Here is a 26,020-nt window from a genome sequence, read left to right as displayed (position 1 = left end):
ACCCTACTTTACAACTCCGTATTCCGCCCGAACTTCCACGACGCGACTGTACCCTTCTAGTTCGTCTGTGGCTTGGAGTAGCATTTTCAAATGCGTACTCCTTTCTTATCGGAATGTCCGACAACCCACTTTGTGACTTCTGCGGGTGCAATGAAACAATCGCGCACCTTCTTTGTGAGTGCTCTCGTTTCAACCCGCAAAGAGCAGTCCTCTCAGCCACCCTAGACAAACTGGACAAGCGCCCACTGTCAGAAAACAAGATCCTTGGACACTGGCCTACGCGAACATCAGCGCGATCGGCTATGAAGGCGCTGCTGCGGTATTTAAAAGATACTGGACTTTCTGACAGATTGTGATTTCACTGTGACTCAGGATTGTACGGTGCACTGCATCACAGTAGGAACGCCTTTGCGGGCTGCGTGACAGTGCCCACAGAAACAGTTTGTGTGTACGTGCGTGTGTGTGTAGTTTCCTTTTTTTTTCAGTCCTTCTCCCTCTCACCTATCGCTTCCCCTTTCCCCTCCCCCAGTACAGGGTAGCCAACCGGAGATAATCTCTGGTTAACCTCCCTGTCTTTCCTTTGCCTTTCTCTCTCTCTCTCTCTTGGGACCTTCGTCTGCATATTTGTGATGTCGTAACTACTTTTTTGGAACCAACAAATCAGAATCTGAATCCGAATATGAAAGCTTCCATACGGGACACCCAATCAGGTACACACTCTTGCTCTTCTTCCACAACGCCGAAAGAAAGTACAGGGAATAACACAGCACATTAACAGTGCAGTGGTTGCGCCTGCTCTACCAGCCTCTGACTGCGCGTTCCGACAGCCTAGCAGGGCTGTGGCATAGCAGAGATTGAAGGACGCGGGTAACAGCTCATGCATCACCGATGCTGGCGCCCGGCTGCGCATTGTCACCGATGATCGAGTCGTGCGGCCGCCTCGGGACTTCAACGTAGGCTGCGTTGCGATAGCTGTCCTCGGGTTGGCATTTGATTTCGGTTAGCTGTTCTTTGATTTGATTTGACCACGCCCCCACATGCCACCATCCGCCTTCACTGTTGCCGCCTCGCGTCAACCATTGTGGAACTCCCCTTAAAGGGCCCCTCACCAGGTCTGGCCATTTTGAGCTGACAAGCGCAGAGCATACAATGCGCGCTAACGATCGTGTACGCAACGTATAGCATCGCTACGCGCCGCGGAAATATCTGAAATTTCAAACCGAACGCCATTTTCCCTTCTCCTCGCGGCCGCCGCGCTCCAAGCATGGGGTGACGTACACGTGCTAGTGCGCCTACACACATGTGATTGTGCTGTGACGCCGCTAGTAGTGACACGTTACTTCATGAATTATTCAAGGCAACATCAGTTATTTGCGTAATGTGCTGCTTCAATAGACGAACTAAAGCTTAAAGAAATAATAAAACACACAACCGAATGCCTGCGCGTTCTTATTTTACCTCGCACCGCAGCAGGAGACATCTGCTTCCGTTTTGTCTGCTTGTTCGCACGTCGTGTAGTGGTGCACGCAGACACCGAAAATATGTCACTTTCTACCGTGTTTCAGCGCGCGATCATGCTCTGTGATCTGCTCATGTCTGCCTTACTATTTGAGTAGCACTGACTTATACCGTTAATCAGGAGTCCGGGCGCATACGGCGCAAAATCATGCACTGCGCGCAACGGGATATTCGCAACAGCTCGCGCGCGACGCCGTCAGCGGAAGTACGCCACGCCGCAATAACCCAGGAGAAAAAACATGAAGGCTCGCCCATGACGTATGCGTCACGCGGTATTCGAGTTCCGGTATGGGAGAACGAAGGGAAGGAAGTCTCTCTCTTAGTAGTGGCGCTCGCCTCCATAAGTCATGGGTTCGCGGCACTGAAATACTTCGATCTCAACTATTAATGAACCGATTTGAAAAAAATTTGCGAGAGAACGCTCCCTAGAGGACACGTAACAACCTCCAGCGTATAACCGAAATTTGCTATGTAGCCTTTAACAGCTTCGCTGTAGAAGCATGCAATTTTTGCGGCCGCAATTCATAGCTATCGTTGACATGGGAAACATCGCGGTAATAGCTAATAAGCGCACGAATGATTCATATTATAGGAAATGAGTGCGTAATAATTTTTAGAGCGCATGTCAGTTTTTGAGGCATGCCCATGGTATATAAGAGAACTGACAATAGCGCTACTTTCTAGATATCAGCCCCCAAAATTGCGGTGGAAGCCATTTCAGTGCCCCTCGATAGTTTCCCAGAAAATCTTCTTTAAACCAGCGGACACAAACCATGGGGAAAAACAGATCATTTCATGCCAGATTTTAGTGAAGAATATCTCGTAAGTGGGGATAATATCTGGATTCCTTAAGGTGGACATGCCTTAGGCACCTGACCATCCTCAATTCGTCAGTTCCAGCACGTGCAAGAAAATAACTCGTTAAAAGGTTAGTTGCTGAAAATTTTTGAATAAGCCTTTCGCCATCATACCCTATATAGCATCATCATGAATGATAAACAATGAGCTTACAGGTGATTATTGCTGAATTTATGGAATCGTTCGCTTCACAAATTTTTGCCATTGAAGATTATCCTTTTACATTTAATTGTCAGTTGTAATGATGAGAGATGATCATAGCTACAACACCTGTTGGGCTTGCTCGTGAGAAATAATAAAGATGACACAAGAGTTGTTTTCAAACAATGATGACTCGTACCGCCTCAAGTAGCTTGTCCTTTGAACATCTACTCTCGTGCATTTCGAGCCTTTGGTCTCTTGAAGTTCTGGCCGTTTCCTCTCGAGTTCATGGGAGTACAGCATTGTCCGTGCAGATTCTAACTGACAAATGTGCAAAGGTGTGTAATAAACTTATGTTCAAAGAAAGAGAAAACGCTGTGCACGTATAGATGTGCTTCGGTCCTATAGGTGCTCCCAAGTTAGGCCTCAATTACCACAGGGCAAGTGACTGGTCATGCCGGACATCTGCTCTGCTGTGGGTTGCATAAACAGCCACTTTAGTGGGAATAGTGTCCGGATCTCTCCATTTTCGCGTGGAAAAGTAACCACAAACATCTGCCGAAGAAGTGGACAGCTGCAGTGCGCCGCCTAAACCCGGACGGTTCGTCAGAAAAACCAACATTAAAACGCAAGTATTTGCAGTGGCCTCTTTCACAGAGGGGCGTAATCTGTCTTTCAGAGTTTATAGTTGTTTTTGCGGAGTTTCATGCCGCATGGGGATTGTCGCGGAATCTTGTAGGGTGCGCGATTTTCTGGTCTGTTTTCTGTTGCAACAGCACCGGGATCTGGCAGATCTTAATTTGTTAGGCCGAAATAACTGTCAAGTCGTCCGGCAGAATGCTAGGTCGTCTGCGAAATCTCGGTTCCATCCTTCATGGGGTCGTAATACAAAAACGGTTCTGCATTCTTTTTTTAAAAAGAAAAAAAAACAAAAGAAAGAACGGCTTGAACTCTGCCGCAGCCTCGCTTTCGCAGAATGGCTAAAGCTAAAGGGGAGCTACACGCTGTTACGACACCTGATTCTTCTTCCTTATAGGTTGCCGTCCGGCGTCACGTAATGGTAGGTAAACGTGGCTGACGTTGCCATGAGCATCAGGAGACCAGGCGACCGGGCAGGGACGAAGACGTTGCTGTTTCAAAAACGTGAACGATTTACTTGCAACGTGAGTAAAGTTTGGGATGAACAGATAGACACTAACATTCTCTACATGACGGGGTCGTTTAAATAGCGCCTCTGTTACAATAAAAGCACTTATCGTAGCTCGGGTGGATGAGGGTTTTGGCGAAAACATGCACTGTCTTTCCTGAGGATTTTGGCGAAAACACGCTCTCTTTCCTCTGATTCACCGCCGAGTTAGGCGACAAGACCCTTCCTTTTCCAGCAAGGTAGTATTCCTTTGGTCCAATTGAGTCCAATCGTTGTTGAGTGTAGAGTTCTTCTCCGCGGTGATGACTTGTTATGTAAGGGTGAAAAAACTTTCAAAGCCCCCAAACAACAAATGACGTCAGGGGCGCTTCACGTGATTGCTGCCTTTAACTGTACCTTAACGCGGCGCGCATTTTTTTTAGTCGTGAAGCTTCTGTCTTCCATAGCGCGCAAACTCTGTTCATTCTTCATAGAGTGGGAGTAACATTATCTAAAAGCACGTCGTGACTATCACTCCAAAGATAATCTTGCCGACAGGGTGCCATTTCTTTACGACCCGACACTCAATAATCTTTCGCGCAAGGGTGGAGCATTGACGTCAGACTTCAACCCCGCACCTCGCCACACACGTGCATTCCGGATCTTAGTTTCCTGCTGGCGACCGGAAGTCTGTTCTCTAGTGCCACTCGAAACACTAAAGAAACCCACCTTGTAGAAATACATCTCATAGTTGAAGCCGGCAGGCAAGCACCATGACACTCCCAAACATGCCAGGCATGAGTCACGCACCAGACTTACTTAGCTTTTGAGGAAGGCGAGTGCTAACAACGCACGCAATATGGGCAATAAATGGTAACATTGACTTTAGGAAAACGTGTACAAAAGATCATGCCCAATGATGCCACGAGACATTACTCTGTAGAATCTGTCGCCGTTGTCAGCGCAGCGAATCGTACATCGAGGATAAGCGACTTGCCTGGCAAATTTAGGTGGCTTGTCCAGAAAATGACGACCGCTAATGGGGCGCCTCAATGTAAGAAAAGTTAGGGTGCCCTAGAAAAAGAAGTCGCAGTCTTGCAGGAAAGGTGAAGGATCGGTGTAAATAGCAAATTAATAGACAGCTAGCTATACGGAGTGTGGATAGTAGTTTTATCGGCCGTCTAAGTGTATAAACATCGGCATGCTTACTAATTTAGAAAGCGTGGTGTCAAGCGAACATGAAAACATCTCACTCGATTACCGCGGAAACTGGCTGTCAGAACGCTGGAGTGAGGAAGCACAGCAGCAGCAGAGAGTGAATTGACCTTCGTGCTGCCTCTCGGGGGCATCAACGCGAACTAAGCCGCGAAAACACAGCCCTCGGCGGACTCTGTCCCCGTCGCAGATGGCTAAGATAATGTGGTACAGGCGGGCGCGCGCGGCCATCCGGGGCACCTGGGTGCGATCTTGTACGCGTTCCAACATAGAACGGAGGCGGTCCGTTCCACCGAGCCGCACATGATTGGTCAATTTGAACCGTGGCGAACGCCATGACGTCACTTGTGACGTAATATCTGCTGTCAGTCATTCCGTGTCATCTGCTATCGGATGAACGCAACGGAACGGACCGCCTATTTCGTGACGTAAAGAACGGACCACCTCCGTTCGATTTTGGAACGCGTACAAGATCGCACCCCAGGCTGGAGTTGAACATGACCTCCCCCCCCCCCCTGTCTCCCTCCCCCCGGAGCCTTGCACGCGACGGAAGACGGCGTGCTTCATCGCGCTTTCCTCGCGTGCGTGCGCGAGATAGAGTCGCGATGGCTTTCACTCGCACATACAGCATACGGCATGGGGTGACGATTTTATCGTCCTTGGATTTTTTATGGAACCTCATGGTGGTGCGATGTGGAACCTCCCACCAGAAATGCGCCTGAAGTATCAATTTTGTTACATTGCAGTAGTCATATATGGAGCGAAGAAGGAACAGGAGTGAAGTAGGTCTTAAAATACTCGGAACAAGAATGTGTGCTCCTGATCAGTGAGGAGCTGCCGGGGTGCGCCCATGATGGAGGAAGACGTCCTGTGAAAGGAAATCTGCCACCTCAGTTGCACAGCTTGTGCGTAAAGGTCGCGTGATTGCGTACTGGGTCACGTAATTCGTCGCGACAACGACCCACTTATTGCCAGATTTCGATGTCGGTAAAGGGGCGAGAAGATCGAGACCGACGCGAATGAATGGTTCTTTGGGCACATCGATGGGGTGAAGGCGTCCAATGGGCAGCACAGCAGGTTTCTTTGCGGCGCTGACAGAGCGCACAGGACTGCTACGTAGCGACGCACAGAGCGGCACAGGCCTGGCCAGTACAAGCGGTGCCGTACGTGGTAGTAAGTACCCGAAACGCCGATGTTGCCTGCAGTAGGGGCCTCATGCAACTACTCAAGAACTGATGTCCGGAAATGGCGTGGTAGAACGAGTAAAAATACTGGTCCATCAGGGTGTAAGCAGTGCCTGTAGAAAACGTTGTCGCGGAGTCCGAGCATGAGCAGCGTGGGCTCCGAATGTTCTGAATTGAGACGATCGATAAGAACACGTAAGCAGTCATCACGCCGTTGTTCAGTGGGGATGTCGTGCAGATCAGAAATGGCAAACACGCAAGAGTCAGTGTCATGCGCATGATATTCAGGGCGGTCAACAGGATGACGGGAAGGGCAGTCGGCGTCCTTTGCAAATGGCCTTGCTTGTAAAAAACAGTAAATGAATATTTCTGGAGCCGTAGCGCCCATCTGCTCAGTCGTCAAGTGGGGTCTTTAGGTGAGGAGAGCCAGCGCAAGGCGTGGTGATCGGCAACCACGGAAAATGTGCGGCCGTACAAGTATATAGGGGCGAAATTTGGCAACTGCCCAAAGTAACGCCAAGCACTCCCGTTCGGTAATTGAAAAATTCCTCTGAAAGATTGAAAATTGCAATAAAAAGCCCATTGTCTTGTCACAAGCACAACCGTTGTTTCTCGAAGCAAGTGACCGATGCGATTCCGTCGTAACCCACACATATCACGTTACGGGAGACAACCGTCAACCACTCACCGGAATCAGAGTCGGCGTGAACGACGAGGCCATCGTCCCGCACCCACGACGTTACGGTGACGTACTCCTTGACGTAGCTCGGTATCTGACAGCGCAGCACCCCTGTGTTGCCCTTGATGACGAACTCGTCGTACACTTGCACGTCGAACTCCTGGTTCACGGCTGCGAGAAAAGAAGAGTACTCGTCAACTTCCTGCGTTTACGCTTTCGCGTCGTATGCGGCAGTCTTACGTATATGTGAACTAACTAACTAACTAACTAACTAACTAACTAACTAACTAACTAACTAACTAACTAACTAACTAACTAACTAACTAACTAACTAACTAACTAACTAACTAACTAACTAACTAACTAACTAACTAACTAACTAACTAACTAACTAACTAACTAACTAACTAACTAACTAACTAACTAACTAACTAACTAACTAACTAACTAACTAACTAACTAACTAACTAACTGACTGACTAACTAGCTAACTAACTAACTCTCTACGGTAAGTGTCATCACGAAAATTCCGAATACTAATCACGGTGCGCTACGTGATTGTAAAGTCAGCAAACTTTATAAAATGTCCAAAATCCATGAGTTTTATGCACCGTTGTAAGGTAAACCCCGACACTGCTGCGCATTGACAAGAAGTGTGGTTTACGACTGTGTCCGTACCTGGTTTTATGCCTTCACATTTATATCACATGGTACAGTAAAATAAGGACCATTATTGCGGTTTGACACACAGAATTTTCAGTAAGCCATGCTGTATGTGGCAGTAGAAAGAAATGGAATAATTCTTGTTATCAGAGTTATTTAACGCAAACTTATGACATCTACACGAGCACTTGTCCTTTGGCTACCATTGTAATACGACTGGCGCAACCAGGAACCGGACAAGGCCATAGGCACAAACGGCCACAGCCATATAACCACGAGGTCACCATACGACATAAACTAACTTTGAGTCGTGCGAATTCAGCCCCAAAGCCTCACCGCACGGTGATTTGGCTCGCTGAAATGCAGTAACAGAGCAAAGCCTGAAGGCATGCACCTAACCTGAAGCATGGCCTCGAAAGCAGCAATAGTGGTGTCCCGCAAGATAGATTAGATCATTAAGGTGTTCTCGCATGTGCATCGAAGTTTCAGCGTAAGGAAGGTTTTTCGCGTTCGGATCCCCTCGAACGGCGGCCAAGCAGGTATCGAACGTGCAATCATGTGCGGGGCAGTCGAACACCTCGGCTGCTAAGCCAAATGCGGCGTGTCCCTCCGAAAACTAGGGTAGCAACGAAGAAGAAAAAAAAAAGAGAAAAAAAAGGGAAGGAGGAAGAAGAACTAGAGAGACAAGACAGCTGGAGCTCCCGATGACAGATTGGTGCGGTCGATCATCGCGAACAGGCACCTTCCTCCCACTTCGTCGGCCAAGACATCTGCCTCGGCGTATCCGGTGCGTCCGCGGACTTAGCGGGTGACCGGGCACGGCACGCAACGCCTGGAAACAGCGTTTCGGGGCCCCGCTATCTCCGGCTGATAAGGAGAAGGGCTGATGGACGGGACGGTGGGCAGCGGGAGCTCCTCGGTTCCCGCTTTTACGCAATCGCGAGGAGAAGCGCGAAAAAAAAGAAGCCCGTCGTCGACAGGCGGAAGTAAAGGAAAAGTGTAACGCTGGCCAGAGTAGAGCAAGCGAACGCGTAGAACAAAAAAAGTACGGGGCCAAATGCCTGGCCCGGCTCGGTTCCTCCGTTCCCGACCGTTTCTTCGCGCTCGATAGCAATTCACGGCTCGTCAGTTTCTGGGCGACGCGACACAATGGGAACGCGAGGAGACGGCAACGAAATACGAGGTGGGCCAAAGGAAATGGAGCCGGAAGCTATGAGCACAGAGGCGGTGGCGACCGCAAAGCCTCTGCCAAGTAAAAACAAAGCAATAATAATACAAACAGAAATAGAACAAGACGAAAGGGCCTGCTGAAAAAATAGTGCGCAGATCACCGAGAAAGAAGCGCGAGCAGCTGGAAACGCGCGGGCGTCCGGTAAGAAGAGATGGTTGAATACGGCCGGGGAAGTGACCGCTAAACAGAGAGGCGAGCATTGCCCGCAGGCAACCCACGTCAACCGCTCCGCGCGTACGGCCTTTCGGGCGTCTGTCGAAGTTGGCAGGAGGACGGTGAAAACACGGCGGGAAATAAAAAAAAGTGCAGTCATGCGGCATCGCAGAGGCGAGCGTAGCGCACGGGGGTGCACTAGGGAAGCCTGGTCTGCCTCTCCGTTTTCCTTTCTGAGAGAATGCACGACAGCCCCAAGACAGTGTGTATCGCGAGATGTGGAGAGAAAAAAAAAATGGCTGTGGCTTAGGTAAGGTTAAGCCCAGGATGCGAAGCATACTAGCCTTTATTTTAGTTGTTGAACCACTGTTTAGCTTGGTGAACTGCTGTTGCTTGGCTATATTTGGTTCGGCTAGACGAAGAAACAACTCATGCGTTACTCTGCTTCGCCTTGGACGCCCCGCATTGGACGCGGTGAGCGTCGAGCAACGCAGCGTTCGGCGCGGCAACGAAATGTGCGCCTGAGCAAGCGACGCACGCCTGAGCCTTAGAAACAGCTCGTTTCTAAGGCAACACCGCATTCACTAGAGGCGCTTTTGTACCGCTTTGAAGCATCGTACTCGTGGCTCAGTGGTAGCGTTGCCGTCTCACACTCCGGAGACCCTGGTTCGATTCCCACCCAGCCCATCTTGCAAGAGTTGAGCCAAAGCCACTTCATCTCTGTCGTGACGTCACGGTGTCACGTGGTTTCAAGGCGACACCGCCGCGCCTGAGGAGCTGGGTTGAGCTCTCGTAATATGCTTCGCATAAAAAAGAACGATAGAAGATTGCCGATTGACACGAGTGCACTGAAAAGTCAAAACGACAACAAACTAACAAGAAAAAAAATGGCTGTGGCTTAGGTAAGGTTAAGCCCAGGATGCGAAGCATACTAGCCTTTATTTTAGTTGTTGAACCACTGTTTAGCCTGGTGAACTGCTGTTGCTTGGCTATATTTGGTTCGGCTAGACGAAGAAACAACTCATGCATTACTTCTTCGCCTTCAAGAGTGGAACGCGACAGCGTTCCCGTCGACCCGCCAAGGGGTGTAAGACAATGGGCTACAGGGCAGCGACTACGCGCCCCGCATTGGACGCGGTGAGCGTCGAGCAAAGCAGCGTTCGGCGCGGCAACGAAATGTGCGCCTGAGCAAGAGACGCACGCCTTAGAAACAGCGCGTTTCTAAGGCAACACCGCATTCACTAGAGGCGCTTTTGTACCGCTTTGAAGCGTTGTACTCGTGGCTCAGTGGTAGCGTCTCCGTCCCACACTCCGGAGACCCTGGTTCGATTCCCACCCAGCCCGTCTTGCAAGAGTTGAGCCAAAGCCACTTCTCCTCTGTCGTGACGTCACGGTGTCACGTGATTTCATGGTCACCGCCGCGCCTGAGGAGCTGGGTTGAGCCCTCGTAATATGCTTCGCATAAAAATTCACAGGAACAAAACCTAGACACATCACCACCGAAGTTGACGCACGGACACGCCGAATCACTTTCCGCTAGAAAGAAAATAGCAAGGAAGAGTGAAGCGACTGTTGCTCGACGGTTTGTCCGCTCGACAAAAGCGGACAAACAGAAACGGTGTCGCAGTTCGTAGAAAAAAAAATGGCTGTGGCTTAGCTAAGGTTAAGCCCAGGATGCGAAGCATACTAGCCTTTATTTTAGTTGTTGAACCACTGTTTAGCCTGGTGAACTGCTGTTGCTTGGCTATATTTGGTTCGGCTAGACGAAGAAACAACTCATGCGTTACTCTGCTTCGCCTTCAAGAGTGTAACGCGACAGCGTTCCCGTCGACCCGCCAAGGGGTGTAAGACAATGAGCTACGGCGCAGCGACTACGCGCCCCGCATTGGACGCGGTGACCGTCGAGCAACGCAGCGTTCGGCGCGGCAACGAAATGTGCGCCTGAGCAAGCGCCGCTCGCCTGAGCCTTAGAAACAGCTAAGCAACACCGCATTCACTAGAGGCGCTTTTGTACCGCTTTGAAGCATCGTATTCGTGGCTCATTGGTAGCGTCTCCGTCTCACACTCCGGAGACCCTGGTTCGATTCCCACCCAGCCCATCTTGCAAGAGTTGAGCCAAAGCCACCTAGAAAATCAGTCTCTGTAGCAGGCCGCAACCTTCGCTTCTCATTCCAACGAGCAGCTCTGTCTCCAGGAGGCATCTCACCTTGTGACTGTCTAGTAGAGGCAAGCGCAGCTGCTTATATACCGCCGCGACGCCGCGAGCGACGGCGCGAGTTGGAGCGCCATTTCTCCTCTGTCGTGACGTCACGGTGTCACGTGGTATTGAAGGCGACACCGCCGCGCCTGAGGAGCTGGATTGAGCTCGCGTAATATGCTTCGCATAAAAACTGCAATGAGGAGCGCATCATGAGCTGGTGGGGAATACGGCACGAAAGCTGGAAACGACTTATACGTCGCAAACCTAGCGCAATCGGTATACAATCCGACCCGAAAGAACGAAGGTGAATTTAACGAAGAAAGCGTTTTGAATTCCACGTGTTCTTGTTGCCCAAATCACTGCTTTACAGCATTTCTTGTTAAAGTTTGCGTCCTATGTGCCGACTTCACAAGGCTTTTCGTTCGCAAGACATGTTCGCTGCTGGCCTGCTGCTTTTACTACTAATGTTGGCCTAGCGAAATAATGCTTCCTTGATCACCTGAGCCAAACATTGCTCGGTTCCATGCTGCAGTTCCGTACAATGCCTCTCTATAAAGGTGAGTCATGATTTCCTAAGGCTCCAGCAAACCTCGATCTGCCACCTAAACTGCACATGCTGACACCATGGCGCCCTCATAGGACTGTTGCCTATAGATGCGACAAAACATCGTGACCACTATTAACTTTATCAACGCCCACAAAAGCGCTTGCGACGGTAACAATCTTCATGACAATCGACGAGCTAAATTATCACGATATACCGATGGAGAGGACAATTAACGATGCAACAATGACAGAAAGGTCGAGTAATGCGCCATAGCGTGAGGCCATGATCGTAGTCATTGTCGTCATTGCGGGATAGCTTGAAACCTGTCTTTCTGTGTCGCGTACCGACCAATTGCCATTTTAATTACAGGAGGACAAGTATACTTCTCGGCACAGCACGCAAGCTATCATGATTGGCTATAGTTCCTGCTTTTGCGAACCACTCTAGCGTACAAACTGTTCCGGGAAAGCAGTCGGTGTTCCCGTGGGCTCGTTCATCGTATCTTATTTTTTTTTTCAGATTTTCTTATATCTTCAAAGAATATCCCGCACACGTTTTGCGACGTGAACTCTTTACGCGGCAAAAAGCGATTTGCTTCGGTTACAGCGGCAGCGCCTTTGCTGTGGCCGTTGTTTCCAAAATACGTGGTATTTATGCAAAGCAACCGGTCCCACAGACACACAAAAGAAGCAACGAACAGGGCTCTGCGCTTGTTGGAACTCTTGACCAAAGTTAACGCGCATCCCCGATGTGCCGAAACTAGGAGCTAGAGTTTTTTTTTAGTTAGTTTTCTTCGCGTGTTATTCAGGCACAGATTATTCTTCCATCGCGCATTTTTTTTTCTTGCGCACAACAAGACCATATTAAAAGTTTTTAATTGTTTCTTCGCGAACACAGTGACAAGCATTTCATTTTCTGGAAGAATAGATGGTGGACAAAGGTTGCTATGGCGAAGAATGAGTAGTTTTGGGAATTCCGGCAGAGCTGAAGTTCTCGAATAGAAGGAAGTTAGGAAAAAAAAGAAGAAACACGCGAAGAATGCACGTGCTTTGCTTATTAACGTTATCGCTTAGGAACTGCGCACCTGCACGCGGGCAACAAGCTGTAGCGTACAAAAGTACAGTAAAACGCTTACGCAATTTTCTTTTTGATATCTCTAGAGTAGCTGTCCGGTGGGCTTCATACATAATAAAAAAATTGAGATTTTACGAAGAAATTCTTGTATCATGCTCCCTCATAGAAGCTGTCACTGCCGTTTTCAATTCAGCATGTTCGCAACGTTTAGCATGTTTACACATAGAAAAGGCAGGGGGGGGGGGCGAGAAAGGAGCACCAGCGTTGCCGTTCCACTTTCGCGACTGCATAAATTCTCTTTTCCAGCGAATACAAAAGAAAAGAAAGGTAAACGTAGGACAGCGGGCCCGGTGCTATGCTATCTGCAGTCGAGAGGGGCCGGCATTTTCATAATCATTATCGCCCCGGCACCGTCATTGCCGCGTCCGTGCAGCAGCACTGGAGAGGACAGCGCGATGAAAACAGCGGAGACGGTTAAATGTGTATAGTGCCTAAAAAACACCCCTCCCTCCTCCTCAACGCCCCACCGCCCTTCTCCATACATACGCAAAGTGCTGCCCATTGGCGCGTCCGTTAGGGTAGGACCCGCCGTCGTTGAGTTCGCATAAGAAAATAAGTAATAAAGGACGGCAAAAACAGAATAGCAGAGGTTGGAGCCACTATTTCGGGCTTCCTACATAAATCCTCGCATGCGCTATTCGTTCACGGACAGCGCGGAAGAGAAGCCTCCGGTTCGCAGCTCTGCAATATATGTATTCTTTTTTTTTCTTTTGTCGGTTCTGCGTCAGCGCGAGCGGGTATGTGTGGGTGCGTGTGCACGTCGTCGGCACTTGTGGGCGAGCAACAACGTCCGCCGGTGCCCGCCATCCAAGCCCCCGGACTCGCACAGAGCACGCGTAGCGAGCAGTTCGCGCTGGCGTAGCGCGGGCGCGAGTGCGGAAGAATTCGCTGGAAGAGGCCCCGGCGTCGTTCATGGGCCATTTGCGAGCAACGGCAGTGGCTGGCTGGCTGACTGGCCGACCAGCCACGGAGAAGAAGGGAGGGGAAGGGGGTGGGCTTCGAAAGTGAGAGTTGTAGAGCAGCGTGTCCGGTGGAGAGCGTATGCCCCCGGTACAGGCGCAGTGCCTGCAGGACAAAGGCGGCCGGAGCGTTGAGAGCTTTTAACGTGCGATTTGGAGCCACCGCCTATACTGCATAGCGCTCTGCTACTGTTTTCCGTGTTCCTCATTTCTTGCTTATTTTTTAGAGCGCAGCTCTTTGGCGTCCGTTCCTGGGTTTCGCGTCGTCGTCGGCGTTGTCGTCGTCGGCGTCGGCCTCGTAACCAGCTCGCCGACGAATCTGCTCCGCCGCCGCGCATGCGCGCTGTCGGCTCTCCGGGCGAGGGAGGATGATGGAAGGGAGGAGGAGAGACTGTGGAGGAGGGCTGGCTACACAAATGGCTCTTTGGCGTCCGTTCCTGGGTTTCGCGTCGTCGTCGGCGTTATCGTCGGCCTCGTAACCAGCTCCGCCCCCCTTTCATCCCCCCAGCGCTAGCAGCGACCGACTGATACCGCTTTCGTGAGTCCGCTACCGCACTCACGAAAGACGTCGTGCACTTCCTGCAACTCGCATTAACCGTCCATCGATCCACACCGATGTTAGTAGTGGGGGACTTTAATGTTGACATAAAGACACACAGCAATTTCCTAACACTTATGCGGGAGAACATCCCGTTCCTCTCGCTCGTAACGCGTCCCACGGCTGTGACAACCTCGCGAGGCACTTCTATAGATCTCGTCTTTGAGAATCAAGCATTGGTGTACCAAGTCGAACATATATCAGTCTATTTCTCCGACCACAAAGCTTCCTTCATGACTGTCAAGAACTGTTAGTGGAGTCTTTGTTAAAGGAATACGTGTGAAAAAAAAAAAAATTCTGTGATAGCGCATACATGTGTTGCTCGATTTCTTTGCCTCAATCTATCGAAAAGGTGAAACAGCTTATTTGCTGCGCTCAAATTTCGCATTAGGAAGTAACGTAATCGTCGGTAATTTTTTTTTATAGTTCGCGCAACACTAACCGACAGTGTGCGTATTTTTTTTCGTATTTCCTGAGCTACTTTTCCCACTTCTTTTCCTTTTTTTTCTGCACCAGAACCTTGTAACGGCAGATGCGGCGCCGTGGAGTGCTATTGATTCTGTCTACGGTAAAGGCAAATGCAAGGAAAGAGAAGAGACGGTAAGAGCGCGAGAATTGGAGCATGCAAATGGGGTTCGGGAATATAGGGGAGCGGTAGAAGCACCGGCAAAAAGGAGTGGAAGGAGACAAAATGTACTAAGAAAAAAATAATGTTTGAGAAGAAGGCGATACGTAGTTAGTATGAAATCGTTAAGCAATAGAGGAAGAAGTGCTCGTAATATTAAAAAAAAAAATCGTTTCGAGTGCCGTAGATTCATATCGCATAAGCTTTTAGTTTTGGTTGGCTTATTCACAGATCCACATGGGGGGAAAACATTGTAAAAAACGAAGTGAAATATATTCGAAGGGAGAAGCGATGCCTCAAGTTTGTTGAAAAGTTAAGAAATTAAATAAAGAAATGTTGCAGATGTTAATAAAGCGTGCGGAAGTTTAGTCTTTCGTTTCCGTATTTTTTGTTTGTTTTTAGCTTCTCATGTCGACGGCCCTTGAAAGAGGACAACTTAGCTTACAACGAGCTGACTTTCTTGTAAAGCTTGTGACAAAAGCGAGGTTTTCTGAAACTATAAAATATTTTTTTAGATGAGCGACGTCTAGGAGAAATGAGGATATGTATAGATAAGTTGAAGTACCATAAATTCATAGATAATTCAAAAATGCTGCAGTAAGACGCGAGTTTATGTGACTATCGATTTAGAATTGAGTGCTCACTTAAACGCATTGCGCACACTTTGTCCTAACACGAGTATTGAACAGCAATAGTGACGTTGCAGCCTTAATGCAGTCGATCAACGATGTCTGACTAAACGAGCCCATTTTTGCTTACCAATTTCTTTGTGCGAAGCGAACGAAGGTTAAAAAAAATGGCTGTGGCTTAGGTAAGGTTAAGCCCAGGATGCGAAGCATACTAGCCTTTATTTTAGTTGTTGAACCACTGTTTAGCCTGGTGAACTGCTGTTGCTTGGCTATATTTGGTTCGGCTAGACGAAGAAACAACTCATGCATTACTTCTTCGCCTTCAAGAGTGGAACGCGACAGCGTTCCCGTCGACCCGCCAAGGGGTGTAAGACAATGGGCTACAGGGCAGCGACTACGCGCCCCGCATTGGACGCGGTGAGCGTCGAGCAAAGCAGCGTTCGGCGCGGCAACGAAATGTGCGCCTGAGCAAGAGACGCACGCCTTAGAAACAGCGCGTTTCTAAGGCAACACCGCATTCACTAGAGGCGCTTTTGTACCGCTTTGAAGCGTTGTACTCGTGGCTCAGTGGTAGCGTCTCCGTCCCACACTCCGGAGACCCTGGTTCGATTCCCACCCAGCCCGTCTTGCAAGAGTTGAGCCAAAGCCACTTCTCCTCTGTCGTGACGTCACGGTGTCACGTGATTTCATGGTCACCGCCGCGCCTGAGGAGCTGGGTTGAGCCCTCGTAATGTGCTTCGCATAAAAAAATAAAGTCGGAGAAGCTGGCCGCAGAGGACAGTCGCTTGTATGCTACTTCACATTATGCCCCGGTGATCGGAAGAGCGTTTACTGCGTCGGGCAGGTCATCACCTCTCATTTGGTCAGCACATCATTGTGTTTTTGACCCGAATAAGCAGTTATTTATCATTTATTTGCTAGATATCTTCTTACTTTAGATTTATAGCTCAGCGTAACAAAGCAGCGATATGTAATGCTGCACTGTGACGAAGAACCTCTGGTCAAGTGAAATTAAACAAGCTCCAGAGGAGAAACAACAACTTTTACCAGAATAAAATAAATAGTGGAGCTGCTGCCATTAAATAGTGTAGCAAGTGCCATTTGCTCAATTTACGATGTTAATAAACGCGTGTATACTGCACACAGAGTATCACAAGTGAACAGAATACATGAGAGAAGTAAAAGAGCAGAAAGTGGCACCGAAACAAGCTTTGTGCACCAGTGCTCTTCTTGACAATAAAAATGCGAAGGAATGTAATGCTGTTTTCAGATGACGCTCCAGTAAAACTCACACGGACCATGGCTAATATTGAGGTGGTGCTTTCCCGTCGTTATGTTTATTTTCTGTTTTGTTTCACACAACCTACCTGTCTTTCCCTCTCTTTCTTCTCCTCCTTTTGACTCCTACTTGGGGCGGATATAGGGCGAGCATGTAAATCTACCCTCGGATCTGCTGTTCAGAAGAATTGGCATTCATTCGTTATTTGGGAAAGGTAAAACAATCTATTGCCCCCTTACCACTGCCGCTGGGTGTGCTGCCAACGCGAGCTGTAGTTTGTTCAACGTAACGACATGGTATAAAGCGTATGGGAGTAAGCCTAATTTTGGGTGTTTATATTGAGTTCATGTCGCTTTGATGATGCCGCGTTTCTTCTCTTCTCTGAGGACTCGGTCAACTTATGGTCACAGACAGAAGCAACTTGTGTTCTCCAGGACTCGTTCAAAGCGACCATCAAAGCGTAGCTGAAGAAGCACCTGCTGACGTCCCATCCGTACGCTGCAGACGACGTCTTTCATTCGCCATTACTTGAGTTTTTTTTTTATTGCGATAGCAATTATAAGGACACCCCAGGCACATTTCTTGCCGTCGCCGTCGCCGTGATGCTCAGCATAAAGTACAAGGGCGACAACACCATCGCCGCGCGTCGCGGCTCAGTCTTGCGCGCCATATATGGAAGGAAGCGGGGAGGTAAGGCAGGAGGGAGAGCGGCTTCGACTCCGCCAACCAGTGCGTACTTTGCACGGCCGTGCGCGGTCGCGCGCGCCTTATCTTGAAAGCGATGGGCAGACGGCTCATACGCGCGCTGTGTTTTTGCCGCTCTTGCGCTGAAGCGATAGACCGCACGAAGGTCGCTTGGTTCGCTGCTGTTGCTGCGCTTGCTCACACCAGCGTTTTGATAGCGAGTGTCCGCGCTCATCAAGTGCAATGTGTTCATGTTTGCTTGTTCGCGCTGACACCACGCTTGTAAATTCAGTTTGTAAGCGAATGTTTCCAAACTTATACGGCCGATGAAACTACTATCCTTACTTCGTATGACTGTGTACGAATTTGCTATTGGAATCGATGCTTCGCCTTTCGAGACAAACTGCGACTTTTTCGTCTGGAGTGCACGTTTGAGCCTGGCAGTCCTCTACGGTTCGCCTAAATTTCCATGGCTCTCCAACGCTCTGAGCAAAATTTCTTGTGCTCTAGCGAACTCGCGAGCTTCTTTCTGACATCCTTGTTTTTTCGTACACCAGAGACTATATTGAGAAAAAGGTCCTTATGCTATGATTGTTTGTAAGAGCATATTCTTGCAAATCGTCACTAGGGACATGTAATCATCCATGACAGCCAACCAATGACAAACATCTGTCGTGAAAGAAGACCTTTGTGAATTGGGTTCGAGAGCCCTCAGAAACAAGTGCATCACAGCTTCATGACAATGAACCTTGAGAGAAGCAGTGGCGTTACTATAATTAGCGTCGAAGATACTTTAGCATTCAGTTTGCGTTGTCAATTTTTGGAATCGTATGAGGCGCTAAGAATAGCATCACTGCTATACTATATGTATGCCAAGATAATAGTTAAAAACCATTGATTCTGTAGGTCGAGTGAGTCACTCTCGCATCGGCGACAGATGCATATGTAGCTTTAAATTTTGTTACGTTTAATTCCGTGTGTCAGTTTTCACGCTAATAGCAATGTTGATAATCAGAATATATTAGTCACATATTATCGGTTAGAGCAAAGTCACATTGCGACGTTTCTGTATCAATAGGCTTTCAAACTTCCTGCTTAAGTACGCAATTATCAGCTACACATACAGGCTGATATTTGCGTAGTTACGAAGAAACTAGACTGAAAATGTCATTGTTATAGCTTAAAGGCTTACTAACAACGAAATTTCAGTTTGGCTAAATTGGTGATAACTGAGTATTACATATTACCCAAGCAATCGTTGCAAAGTTGCGGGGCTGGCATTTGTCTAATTTTCTAATTATGAGCCTGTAAATAGCAGTTAAGGAGACGAGGCGCACACCAAGTGGTTTGCGGATGTGGCGTAAGTGCTTGCACTTTATCGCAGAGATTTTTTCATGGTACCCAGGGCTAGTAATTAATCTCGGAGGTCATGCTTAGGAGTGTGTTCTGACTCTTGGCTCACTTCCGGCGAGTGGTAACGGCACCGTTTTCCTCAGTTTCGGCGTCAAAAATGTCTACTTCGTGAGCCTTTCGGGACGTATTCACTAGCATTTAGAATGTAGAGATTTTCACGGGTGCCTGGTCTACGTCTACACTGTCTGTAACTAGTCATTTTACGTGGCTCTAAATGTTTTTGCAGTTGGCGTTAGATAAAAAAAGAAAGTCAGTGCACGCAACTCCGTTGCGTGCACTGACTTTCTACGTTAAAAGCCCCTCCATGCTGTGCGCAAGCGTGGAGACATCTCGAGCGCGAACAGCCAGCCCTCCCATGCCTGTGGGAGCAATAACTGGACCTTTTTCCAACGAATTAAAATTTCCGCGTGGTGGAATACGCCTGGGTTCAAGAGGTCTTTCAAGTATAAAAAAATGAAATAATAAGTAAGTAAGTAAATAAATAAATAAATAAATAAATAAAACGGAAAGAAACAGTCGGTTCTTGAGGCTTTAGTCGCAGCACTGAGCACTAAGCAATGAGCAGCGCCAAACGGATCGAATCCTAAGCGGCATCGATTACCGAGGAATGCGAACCTCGTCAAGGATTACACGGGAACCGCCGCGGTGGCTCGTCGCCACTTTATGGTTAGGGTTCACTAACGAGCACTAGGTGGTTAGAAGCGATGCAGCAATAACCTTAAACGCCCAGTTGGGAGTAGAATAAACTAAGGAGATGCGGGGGACGTTACTAGCCGGCCTTGCTATGCCACGGCGGTAAGCGATAATGTGCGATAGAGTGAGGGTATAAAGCAAGTTGGCAGTCTGTTTAAAAAAAGAAGACACATCACAAGTTAGTACGCTTTTCCTAACCTCCTCTCAAACTCGTGATCAAGTTTCCTCTCCTTAAGCTTGTTACTAAGTACCGCTCTAAAGTAACATTTAGGACAGTGAATGCACGAGAGTTCCAAGACGTACTACTTGGTTTACAGGAGAGCGCCTCTGTCCTGTCATCATCATCATCATCATCATCATCATCAGCCTGGTTGCGCCCACTGCAGGGCAAAGGCCTCTCCCGTGCTTCTCCAACAACCCCGGTCATGTACTAATTGTGGCCATGCCGTGCCTGCAAACTTCTTAATCTCATCCGCCCACCTAACTTTCTGCCGCCCCCTGCTGCGCTTCCCTTCCCTTGGGATCCAGTCCGTAACCCTTAATGACCAGCGGTTATCTTCCCTCCTCATTACATGTCCTGCCCATGCCCATTTCTTTTTCTTGATTTCAACTAAGATGTCAATAACTCGCGTTTGTTCCCTCACCCAATCTGCTCTTTTCTTATCCCTTAACGTTACACCTATAATTCTTCTTTCCATAGCTCGTTGTGTCGTCCTCAATTTGAGTAGAACCCTTTTCGTAAGCCTCCAGGTTTCTGCCCCGTAGGTGAGTACTGGTAAGACACAGCTATTATATACTTTTCTCTTGAGGGATAATGGCAACCTGCTGTTCATGATTTGGGAATGCCTGCCAAACGCACCCCAGCCCATTCTTATTCTTCTGATTATTTCCGTCTCATGATCCGGATCCGCCGTCACTACCTGCCCTAAGTAGATGTATTCCCTTACGACTTCCAGTGCCTCGCTGCCTATTGTAAATTGCTGTTCTCTCCCGAGACTGTTAAGCATTACTTTAGTTTTCTGCAGATTAATTTTTAGACCCACTCTTCTGCTTTGCCTCTCCAGGTCAGTGAGCATGCATTGCAATTGGTCCTCTGAGTTACTAAGCAAGGCAATATCATCAGCGAATCGCAAGTTACTAAGGTATTCTCCATTAACTTTTATCCCCAATTCTTCCCAATCCAGGTCTCTGAATACCTCCTGTAAACACGCTGTGAATAGCATTGGAGAGATCGTATCTCCCTGCCTGACGCCTTTCTTTATTGGGATTTTGTTGCTTGCTTTATGGAGGACTACGGTGGCTTTGGAGCCGCTATAGATATCTTGGAGTATTTTTACATATGGCTCATCTACACCCTGATTCCATAATGCCTCCATGACTGCTGAGGTTTCGACTGAATCAAACGCTTTCTCGTAATCAATGAAAGCTATATATAAGGGTTGGTTATATTCTGCCCTGTCAGTATCACTTGTATACCTCTTACGCTCTCATGAACCGCTCTAACAGCTCCACGAATGCGGGTCCTGTGCTAATATTACGAAGCAGTTTGAAGGCTAGTGCAGTTTATAACTGACGCGCTTATCTTGACAGTCATGATGGTGTGTGCACTTGTTCAAATAGCGGAAGTGGCCTGCACATGACAAGCTTTTCTTGTGAAAGTAGAACTACGGTGGTACCGCCGCCCCTGTTGTGGACATAAATATAAACTTCAAGTTTGTCCCGGAAGTTGCCTACAAATTCCATATTTTGGGGTGTCTCAATCTAACATTTAGTCGAACTTCTAAGCGAAAAATCTGCGGGAACTCAAGGTCCGCCTGTCAATATTTTACGAATGGAAAAGGCAAAAAATGAGAAAAATCAACGGCCGATGTTTTGCTCCTTTAACTAGTACATGCGCTTCCTATCGTTATTGTTCCGTTTTGAAGATTTGCTTTCCCGAGCTGTGTAGGAATAACTTAATTTTCTACGTCAAAATCCAACAGAAGGGATGCGGTGTATAACGTTCCTTATTGATTTCATTCGATCACGCGGAACGAGTTTTTTAGTTCACTGGTACATTATCAGATAGTATCATTGCGTACGTGTAATCGCATTTAAGGGCATTAGAAGTACACCTACTGCTGCTCTTGCAAGGCGTGCGTTTGTGTTTACATGGAATACCTTCCCAATTTTTCAGTCTCTTTTATTTCATACAAACAAGAACAGGAAGTCTTGCATGTATACTGACATTCATACTTCACAAATTAGACATGAGTCAACGGCAGAATGTCAGATTGCAGAAAAAAAATTATGGGGCTCTACATGCCAAAACGACGATTTGATTATGAGTCACGCCGTTGTGGGGGACTCCGGAATCATTTGGACCACCTGGGTTTTTTCTAAAGTGCACCCAAATCTAAATACACGGGTGTTTTCGCATTTCGCCCCCACTGAAATGCGGCCGCCGTGGCAGGGATTCGGTCCCGCGACCTCGTGTGTAGCAGCCCAACACCATAGCCGCTAAGCAACCGCGGCGGGTCAGATTGCAGAAGGCTGATTCCTAAACGGAGTGACATGTTTGTTCGGCAGAAAGCGGCGCCAAACAGGATGCGTGCAACTCCGAGTGGAGGAGCATTTGAACATTTGACATCTTGTAGACGCTCCGGGACTGTGAAATACACATCCATGGGTAGATGGCAATTAACAGTCAACACTTTATAATTCCAGTCTGCATATTGGAAAGCTTGCTGATAGTGATAGTGACCTTGCCTGGAACAATCATCGATGTTACGTTTGCGTTTAACTTAGGGCAGTTGGGTGGCTGTTATCTAAACATTTTCTTTCTCTACCTGAAAAAATAATAACCATACAATCATATACGCCCTTGCATAAAGCGTTTTAGGTTATGGCATACGGTGTTTGATTTTTCTTCCCCTCTTTGGCAGAGCCATGCTGACCGTATCGTGAAGACTATGTTGAAAAGTGTTGCTTACACTACCACTGCATCCAGCGATACGGACTTGTTTCGGTCCTTAGGTCTGCCACTTTTAATGCTTTGGTTTTGGAAACGGTTGTCACACGTTATTTTTGTTACAGTGATACCAAGCGTAACTATGTAGCTCCGCAGTCTTTACGCAAGGTACCCCGCTTCATTGTGCCCATTGTACGAGATTCGGCAGGGCTAGAAGACGTGTGTATGTACCAAAAATGTTCAATGAGTTTCTGGAAGAGGTTTTCAATGTAACATCAAACAGGACCTTGAAAAACACTCTTAAATCATTGTAAATCCCGGTATTGTTATCTTATTGTTAACTCTACTACATCTTTCTTGTACAGCGCAAAGTCTTTTTTAGCAGAATGCGGTACTGATTATTAACAATATTCTGCTTTGAATTTCTTGCCATTTTTTTTATTTCCTCGCCGCTGCTGCCATGCCTAGTCGCGCAGGCCTCCTAATTTGCTTTGACAGGCCTGAATTGTACGTTACCTTTTAGCCTTGACTATAATAACAAATAATAATAATAATAATAATAATAATAATAATAATAATAATAATAATAATAATAATAATAGTGGTGGTGGTGATGATGGTGATGATGATGAAAGGAAAGATCTCATACGAAGACGGAGATACCACAATGCATAAACAGAGGATGTGCCGTGGGCTCCTTAAAAGCCAAGTAAGAAGAGATGAAATCCGGAAAGGCGAAAACAACTCAGCGCCTTGTAAGGCTTCACCGCGTCGAAGCGGGTACGCAGTCGGGGCTATGGAAACAGTAGAGCCCCCCCCCCCCCCCCCTCCTTCCCCCATTTTAGGCGGCGCTCCCAACGAACTCGCAGTTTGCTTTCAACGCTTTGTAAAGCAAAATTCCCGGAGCTTCACTTTGAATAGGTCTGTAATCCCATTCCCACGGGGCACTAAAGTTACCTTCAACTACAACGTTTCCCCTTCGCTTTTTCCACCAGGCCGTGTTCTAGCACTGCGCAAAGTTTCTCGGCAAGAGGGTTAGTTTCGTTTTTTCTTAGCGTTTAAGTGGGCATGGGAAAAGCAAACGTCCGAAACTAATAGGACCCGAGCATGCGCATTTTTTTTATCAAAGTCGCATTTTTCTCTAGACTTTTGCTGGCCTACAAGCGTGCTGAGCAAGACAGCTACTTTGCTTGCATATTTGAATAAATAAACGTAACGCGTATTTCTGAGAGGTCTGCTTCTGCTTCAGGAAAAATAAAAAAGAAAGAAACAAGCCAAATATTGTTTTAAAGTAAATATTGCGGAGCTCAACGAGAACGTGTTGCGCCAGATTTGGAGATGTTTCCAGAGGCAAGGAAGAAAAGAAGCTTGAAACCTCTGATGAGGCTTCTTTTTTTTTTAAACATACCCTCAAGCTTCCACCGGGGAGCGGTTGCATGATCGCGTGTCGGCTGCCGGGCCATACTCGTGCAGCCACCCACTGTCATCACTTGACTGCTGACCTCTCCTACCAGCCGCAGATCCCATTTTCGCTGGCACCGAGCAACGCTGTCCTTCCTTTCGATGGTGTCGCCTGCATCCAATAACCTCTACAGGGCGAGCTAGCACGGATGCATTACCAGATAGCTATATATATATATATATATATATATATATATATATATATATATATATATATATATATATATATATATATATATATATATATATGTCCTGGGCAACATGCCAACGAACGAAACCTGATGGTAGATGCAAGGAACCTTAGCAAGGATCAAGTGTACGTTTAGCCGTGCGAATACCGCATATTGAACGTGTACGGTCGCTGTGGTAATCTCAACATGGAGGCTATTCCGCGGCAGATAGGCACTGTTATGGACAGAGTTGGCAAATTAAGAGCGCGATTTCGCAAAATGCGTGGCTACCCTTCATGTCGTGTGGCCCGCCGCGTCAGAGCAGTCGTTTGGCGAGTCTACAGTACACTCTCAAGGAGGTTCGAGCACTAGAGAACGCCTCGGAAGCTCTCACTCTATTGGCACATCATGGCGATGGGGAGGATGTAGTCTCGCCTTAACAGAGGTCCGCATATGGAGAACTCTTTCATTTCTGCTAGACGAGCGCCGTTATGAAACGTAAATGACAAGCAAAGGCGTATAAGTCGACTGCCGAAGAAGATGGGAATCATAAATGGCTACACCTCGAGCTCATCTTTCGCTATATGCATGGGCTAGGTAGATGGACCAATGAGCATGCAATGCTGAACACTCTGGTTCTCGCCGCCGCTGCACTAGATCAATGTTTTAGAGATAGACCATTTGGGAAGGCCGAGTGCTTATGGCTTCCCTGATGCCGCAATTCTTTACAGGTATTCGTTTTTAGTGAGATGGCTTCGGTGTCCTGCGCAGGAGATGTCTCCATACTCCAGCGCTGAACAATCTATTTTTTTTTTTGTCAGGAGTACCTAATAAACTGCGCTGGAGGACACCTGTAGCCACTGCCGAGAGTTTCGCGACTCTGCATCAGTAGAGTTTGAGAAGGACCGCGTTTCTCACTTAGCTACATTATTTAGGAATAGGCGTGCGATACAGAGGCTGTCAGGCAGGGTTCCGTGAGTGGACATGTTACTCGTAGTATATGACTCGGAAGATTGCGACAAGTAATGCACTCTGGGGAGTGGGCAACGGCGAGGGGCGTGCTGCTGCACTGGCTGGTGCATTGCTAGTGAAATACTTCAGGAGCTTTTCCTGAAGGAGTCTAAGAAACGGGAATGCTTTCAGGCGGAGCGACGTGGGGTACACGAAGAGGCCGATACCCATGCAGTGCGTGTGCTGCGACTGCGGCAGACCGGACAACGCAACAAAGTGAAAAAAAAAAGAAAAGGCAGGGGAACATGATTCATTCGCTGCCGCGGCGTCTAGTGGGGATTTACGAGAACATCGGCAGCCGAGTTCGGAGTTCCTTCGTTTATGAATTTCTTCGCACTACGGCGCACGAGATTTGTTTTTTGAAAATATGATAACATTATATATTCTGGGGTTTTACGTGCAAACACCCCGATATTGTCATGAGGCACGCCGTAGTGAGAGGCTCCGAAATAATTTTGACCCCCTTGGCCTTCTTTAACGTGCACCCAATGCATGGTGGAAGGGCGGTTTTGCATTTTGTTCCTCATCGAAATGCGGAACCTGCGGCCGGGAACGGAACCCGTGACTTCGTGTTTAGCGGCGCAACGACATAACCACTAAGCCACTCTGCAATAGCAAAGAATAGTAAAAAGTATGACTTATGGGGCAGCATTAAACGAAACCAGTATAGAACAGAGATGTGAAGCGTTTGGTATAGTGCAAGTCGATGAGATTTTGAATGCGTGAGTAATTGTATGCCTACCCAACGAGAAACCTGTCCGTCCGTCACGTAAGGCGGATTCAATGGCTCATACGCTCGTAAGCCATGGCTCATACCCCCATGCAGAACTCAGAAAAGTGAAGCGAACAGTGCATACATTCATTGAAATCATCTATACACAGTGACACGAAGAACATCA

At 47.8% G+C, this 26,020-nt stretch overlaps 1 protein-coding gene across 1 annotated transcript in view; it reads right to left on the bottom strand.

Moving 5' to 3' along the window:
- LOC135905555 (cell adhesion molecule Dscam1-like) overlaps positions 1-26,020 on the bottom strand; it is a 537,047-nt gene that overhangs the window by 142,933 nt on the left and 368,094 nt on the right. The window contains exon 4 of the mRNA XM_070536452.1: positions 6,731-6,892. Within this exon, the coding sequence (XP_070392553.1) occupies positions 6,731-6,892 (162 nt within the window). The remainder of the gene's footprint in view (positions 1-6,730; positions 6,893-26,020) is intronic.

The sequence above is a fragment of the Dermacentor albipictus genome, chromosome 3 (assembly GCF_038994185.2).
Source record: "Dermacentor albipictus isolate Rhodes 1998 colony chromosome 3, USDA_Dalb.pri_finalv2, whole genome shotgun sequence".
In the NCBI taxonomy this organism is placed as follows: Eukaryota; Metazoa; Arthropoda; class Arachnida; order Ixodida; family Ixodidae; genus Dermacentor; species Dermacentor albipictus.
Note: the sequence above shows the minus strand (reverse complement) of the source record. Positions and strands in the feature narration are given on the sequence as shown.